This window comes from Lipotes vexillifer, unplaced genomic scaffold, assembly GCF_000442215.2.
Source record: "Lipotes vexillifer unplaced genomic scaffold, Lipotes_vexillifer_v1.1 scaffold278, whole genome shotgun sequence".
Lineage (NCBI taxonomy): Eukaryota > Metazoa > Chordata > Mammalia > Artiodactyla > Lipotidae > Lipotes > Lipotes vexillifer.
In genome coordinates, this window is record NW_006769677.1 from 5622591 (window position 1) to 5629389 (window position 6799).

General features: G+C 41.2%; 1 protein-coding gene across 1 annotated transcript in view; it reads right to left on the reverse strand.

Annotated features, from left to right (window-relative positions):
- The window catches only part of QPCT (glutaminyl-peptide cyclotransferase), a 28873-nt gene extending 27313 nt beyond the window's left edge, over positions 1-1560 (reverse strand). Inside the window, exon 1 of the mRNA XM_007445786.1 lies at positions 1343-1560. Coding sequence (XP_007445848.1) covers positions 1343-1462 — 120 coding nt within the window. The 5' untranslated portion in view covers positions 1463-1560. The remainder of the gene's footprint in view (positions 1-1342) is intronic.
- Positions 1561-6799: the final 5239 nt, after the last annotated feature.

Sequence of the window (6799 nt, forward strand, 5' to 3'; positions counted from 1 at the left end):
TCCCCTGCATCGGCAGGCGGACTCTCAACCACTGCGCCACCAGGGAAGCCCCATGTCCCTGTTTGAATTACAGTTTTTCTCAGGGTATGTGCCCAGTAGTGGGATTGCTGGGTCTTATGGTAGTTCTATTTGTAGTTTTTTAAGGAACCTCCATACAGTTCTCCATAGTGATGGAAATAAAAACAAAAATAAACAAATGGGACCCAATTAAACTTAAAAGCTTTTGCACAGCAAAGGAAGCTTTTCTTATAATGAAGTTATTCTTGGGTTGACTACCCTCATCCTCCCCAGGTTCCCTATGGCTAGTGGTGTCCATGTGTAAGTGGGGCATGTTGTGGCCCTTGAATGGTGAAGCTGTAAGTGTCACCCAGAGAGCTGAAGTGGGCTATTCATACACATCGCCTGTGGCTGGGCAGGAGGGGCATGTGGACCATGAGAGGGCCTATGCATTCATCTTACAACCTGGATTTCCAAGCTGTGAATCAATACTGGCAGACTGTAAGCATGTAAAAGATCTGTTCAACAACACTGTCAAAGTTTATATCCCTTTACATTGCTGCTTTTCTTAGTACCTTTAAAAGTATACCATTTACTCCAATACCATTAACCTTTGCTTAAGTCCCTAGCAATTTCAGGATTTCACAACTGTTACCCAAGAACGGGAAATAATTGTGAACCTATATACTTCACACAAAGGGAACTTGCCAATCACTTTTATCCTAAGTTCCTCATGTGAAATCTCCAACTCTATACATTTCTCTGACGATTGCATTTTACTCTCTTTTGAGAAATATATATATATACTTAAAGCATGTCTCCAGTTAAGCTCCTTCGTTCGGAGCTGATCCGCTTAAAAATCTAAAACAGACTGACAGTGACAGGACCGTGCTGAGACTGCATGGAGACCTCAACGTCAGGAGGGCTTCCTGGGATGCCGCGGCGAGGGAGCGGTGGGCACACCGCCAGACGCGCCCAGCACCCCGGCGGCGGCCGGGAGCGCAGAGACCGCTGGCCTCGCGTGTCCCGAACGGGCGGCGGCGCGGCGATGCACCCTCAGCTCCCGGCTCCGCCACCGCAAGCAAGTCACACTTCCTGTGCCTATCAGTACCCGCATCCGACCGCAGCCGAGCCGAGGCCGGTGACATCACCCAGCTCCCGTGGCATCTCCAAAGCATCCCCGCGGCCAGCGAGGACGCAGAGTCCCGACTCCTCGGGGCGCAGGGGCCGGGGACTTCGGCTCTGCCCCGCCTCCCATCCTACCTAGGTCGGGGGTCACGGGACTCTTGAGTCCCCGCACCCGCAAGAGCCTCCCAGGTACAATCGCCCAGCAGCAGCCCCTCACCTTCTCCTGGGTCCAGTCTGCCGCTCCCCAACTGACCCCCCGGGACACCAGGGGCAGGGCGGCCACCAGCAGCAGCAGGCGGAGGGTGTCCATGACGCGCAGGTCCCTGCCGCCTGCCATCTCTCCTGGGCTCTCTGGGCGCCGGTTCCCCGAGCCGCCGGCGGTCACGAGCCCGGGAACGCGCGTCCTTCGCCTTCCCCCTTCTCCACCCTTGGGTCGACTGCGCCCGCCTCCCCATCGCCTCCCGGTCGCCGCCCCACTGCGCTGCGCAGGCCGAAGCCGCAGCTCTCCACCACCACCCACCACCTTAGCAACCCGGGGTCTGGGCTGTCCTGAGAGGCGCAAGCTTCCGAATCCATGGCAACAGAGACGGCCACTTCCTTGTCTAGGAGAGGAAGAAAGGAAGGACGGAAGAGACATGGAAGATGCATTTTTATGATCTCCACTGCCATGACTGGGAATAGAAAGGGGAGGAAGGGTTCATCAAACCTTGTGAGGTGAAGAATTATTTTCCTACGGCTCATTAAGAAGGGGTGGCCAGGGATCGATATTTACCGGATACTTCTGTACCAGCCACTGCCCTAGGTGCTTTTCCTATGTTCCCATATTTACCCTTCCTAACCATGTGAGGTAGGTATTAATCCCATTTAACAGATGAGCAAACAAAGCCTGAACTGGGACCCTCAACATATTTCCTTTATAACAGTCCATCATATCTTTTCTCTTTTTTTCTCACAGATAGTTACTTTGCCCTACAGGGGACAGACTATCATACTCCCAAGCTGAGAAGTATGGTTGAAGTAACTGTCTGATATACATGAGATCTAAAATGTTCACAGTGGAATCCATGCCCCCCAAAGGAAAGGCTAAATAAAACTGTATTTACTCTGTAACATCAAAGATCACTGTTACTGCATGCCACAGGGAGATCAGCTCGGTGGTTTGTGATCACCTGGAGGGGTGGGATAGGGAGGGTGGGAGGGAGGGAGACGCAAGAGGGAAGAGATATGGGAACATATGTATATGTATAACTGATTCACTTTGTTATAAAGCAGAAACTAACACACCACTGTAAAGCAATTATACTCCAATAAAGATGTAAAAAAAAATCACTGTTATCAAGATAATCCTAGAAACAAAATGGTATCTCAGTTTGGTCTGTACCTTTCTAGTCTAAGTTGTCTGGACAATTACTTCACCATCTTCTTTTTCTTCCAAACTAAGGATCAGGGTGTGGCTTGCCATGAGTCATCTAGTAACATATAGATCCCTGAAAAGAAACAAGGACACTGAAACAGACCTGTTTGCCAGACAGCAAAAGTCTGAAGGTAATGCAGTCAGCCTGAAGGCTCACCCTCTCTATATTCTTAGGCTTGGCTATAAGAGTAAATTTAAAAAGGGAGAGGGCTGACCTGAGAATAATGTCTGCCCTCCTCTGGAGCTATGGTGGAAGACAGGATGGAAATACACACTTCCCTGATCTTCAAAATTGCTAATCCTATTCATGTCTAAGAATTTTGAGTAACAACTCAAATCTTCTGGCTCAAACAAAATTAAATAGCTTCTTTAGCACATCCATGGTCAGTTCTGATAATCGGACCACCTCAGAATTTTCCATTGGTATGTATTCAGAACAAAACCACTACCACATCTTCCAATATATTTTTCCTCTTTTGCTGCTTAGGCCAACCTTGAAACTGTGGGTTTCCTGAGTGGCTGGGTAAGAAACAGAGTAATTGTTTTTCTTATCCTATTAGCTTTTTATCTTTCCACAGTGTGATTTCTATAAGAAAGGGAAGGTGGAAATAGCAAACCTACATGAAACAAAATGTTAAAGATAGTATGCTAAGTATAAGCAATTCAAAATGAAAAATACAGAAATGCTTGAGTTAAAAGGTTAGTTTCCATTGCCTACAGTTCCCCAATCTTCTCCAATTTTGATTATACTTAAGTCAGTAAGATGCTGTTGCAGTTTGAGATCTATAGGAAGTAGACTCTGAAACAGAGCTTAGCCTTCAAGACGTGTACTAGGGAGTGCCCTTGGGACAAACCCCTGTGGGAGGGAGAGAGAGCAACCAGACTGGGCAGAGGGAAGAGTCAGCAGAGAAGCGGCCTCCTCCTCCACAGCTTCACCCAGGCCCATGGAGAGCCCTGGAGCTGAAAGTGCCTGTCAGAGTTGTCCCACAGTGACCCCAAATGGCTGGAGCCTTGTACCCTCACCTCAGTGGGGTGACTTCCTATAAGCAGTTCTCTGCAGCCAAAGGAGCTGACAGCTAGAGGCTGTCTGCCAGCAACACTCCAACAGCTGGAACAGAGTCCTTCACTGAAGGGAATATGAACAGTACATCTCTGTATCCACCACTCATGTATCCGTGTGATGTATCCCATACATCTAAAACATTTTGCATAGTACGTGAAACTGATTTTAGTAAATCGTTTTTTACACATGCGGGCTTTTCTGACAACTTTCCACAAATCTACGAATCCAATACAATTCTCTATTTATGTGTCCCTTCCCTCTTTATTTTTATCTTTTCTTATGCCTTATATCCATCCCCTTTTCTTCATTCATTCTTTCCTCTCCTTCATTCTGGAGACTTTCAGAAATGCCTTCTATCTGCTATTTTTTTCCCTACTACAACTTTTTCTGTCTTCAAACTCTTTATATGGAAGATAACCCATGACTATTACATTTAACTAAACAACCGCAGGCCCCATTTTTCATCATGGAAAAAAATTATTTGTGTATGCAGTGATAGCATTAGTCACAAGTGGAATGGTTATCATTTTTATTATGGTATAGATTCTATACTGTGATTTGAATCACATTAAGGACTCAACTGCTAATAAAGGTCTTACCCATGCAGTTTTGGTGGCAGGATTTTCATATACCTAGTCTTACCTTTAAAGACACACTATTGGACTAAAGCAGTAATAACCAGAAAGTTGTATTAAAACAGTAGTTCTCAAAATGTGATCCATTGACCCCTGGGGATTCCCAAAGACCCTTTTGGATGTCTGCAAGGTTAAATCAATTTTTACAATAATACAAAAGCAAGTTTTACTTTTTTACTGTATTAACTTTGCACTGATGTTGCTAAAGCAATAGTGGGTAAAACTTCTGGCACCTTAGCACTTATCAAGACAGAACACAAAATTGTACTATTTCAAAAAAAAAAACAAAACCTACTTCACTGCCCTGCACAGTAAAAAAAAGAAAAAGAAAAAAGAGATAGAAAGAAAAAAGAAAAGAAAAAGAGCCAGTCTCACTTAACAATATCATTGATGAAGAAATAAAAATTGTGGTTATTATTAAATCTCAACCTTTGAGCACATGTCTTTTTTTTAACAGCTTTTTTGAGACAGAATTAGCATATGTTAAACTGTGCATATTTAAGGTATACAATCTGATGAGTTTTAACATATGTTTACACCCATGAAACCATCATCACAATCAAGAGAATGAGCATATCTATCTTTACTCATATCCATCTTTACCCATGGGTTATTTAGATTATGTTATTTAGTTTCCAAATAGTTGAAGATTTCCCTTATATCTTCTTGCTATTGATTTCAAATTTAATTCCATCATGGTCAGAGAGTGGACCTGGTATGGATGAATCCTTTAAAAATTTTTGAGAATTGTTTTATAGCCCAGAATATGATCCGTCTTGGTAAATGTTCCTTCTGACATGAAAAGAATGTGTATTCTGCTGTTATTGGGTAGAGTGTTGTATAAATATCAGTTAGGTCAAGGTAGCTGATCATGTTCCCCAAATCTTCCATACAATATCTGATTTTCTGTCTACTTGTTCTATATATTACTAAGAAAGTGGTGTTGAAATCTCTAACTATAATTGTGGATTTGCCCACTTCTTTCAGTTCCATTAATTTTTATATCATGTATTTCTAAACTTTCTTATTAAGTGCATAAATATTTAGGATTGCAACGTCCTTTTGAGAAATTGACCCCTTCGTCATTGTGAAATGACCCATTTTTATTTGGTAACAATTCTTTGCTCTGAAATCTACTTTTTTCCTAATATAGCCACTCCAACTTTCTTTTGACCAGCATTAGCATGGTGTATCTTTTTCAATCCTTTTAACTTTTAAACTATTTTCTTTTTTACAAATAAAGTAGGCTTCTTATAAGTAGCATACAGTTAGGTCTTGTATTTTTTATCCAATTGGAAAATCTCTGGCTTTTATATGGGGGTATTTAGACTATTTATACTTACTGTGGTTATTGATATGGCCAAGTTTAAATGTACCACTCTGCTGTTTGTTTTCTATTTGTCCCATCTGTTCTTTGTTTTTACCACTTTTTCTCATTTATCTTGGATTAACTGACTGCTGTTTATTATTCTACTTTATCTCCTTTGTTAGCTTGTAAGCTATACCTCTGTCTTGTTGTTAGTAGTTGTTTTAGGATTTATAGTATACATCTTTAATGTGCCACTATACACCATCAAGAATTATTGTATCATTTAGTGTATAGTACAAGAATGTTAAAATAGTTTACTTCTATTTCCCCTCTTAGTCTTTGTGCTATTGTTGTCAGATATTTTACTTCTAAATATGGTATTTAGATATTTACTTATAAATATGTTATTAACACCACGATACATTATTATTATCTTTGCATAAAATATTATCTTTCAAAGAGATTGTTAAAATAAGGGGTTTTTGAAGTCTTCTTTTTTCCTTCCTTTGTGTAGATGCATATGTTCATCTGGTCTCATTTTCCTTCTGCATAAAGTATGTCCTTTAATATTTCTTGTAGTGAAGGTATGGTGGTGATTTCTGTATGCTGAATATAAATTTTTTATTTTGCCTTTGTTTTTGAAAGATATTTTTTCTCAGCATGGAATTCTATGTTGACAGATCTTTTTCTTTCAGTACTTTAAAGATGTTGCTCCAGTGTCTTCTTGCTTGCTTGTTTCTGATGAGAAATCAGCTGTCATACTAATCTTTGTTCCTTTGCATGTAACATGCCTCTGTCTTAAGATTTCTCTTTATCCCAGTTTTTAAACAATTTGATTATGACATGCCTTGGTGGAATTTTCTTTATGTTCTTGTGCTTGGGGTTCATAGAATTTCTTGGATCAGTGGGTTTTAAGTTTTCATCAAATTTGGAAAATTTTTAGCCATTATTTCTTCAAGTATTTTTATGCCCCCTCCTGCTTTGGGGACTCCAATTACACACACATTAAGTTGTGTGAAGCTTTTCAACAGTTCACCAGTGCTCTGTTAATTTTTCCTGTTTTTTCTTTGTGTATTTCATTTGTATTTTTTCTGTTCCTGTGTCTTCCAGGTTACTAATATTTTCTTTTGCAGTGCCTAATCTTTGTTGTCACCATTGTTAATTCCATCCAATGTACTCTTCATCCCAGACGTGCTTTTTTCTTTCTCTGGTTGTTTGATTTAGATTTTCTTTATACCGTCCATATCTTTCCC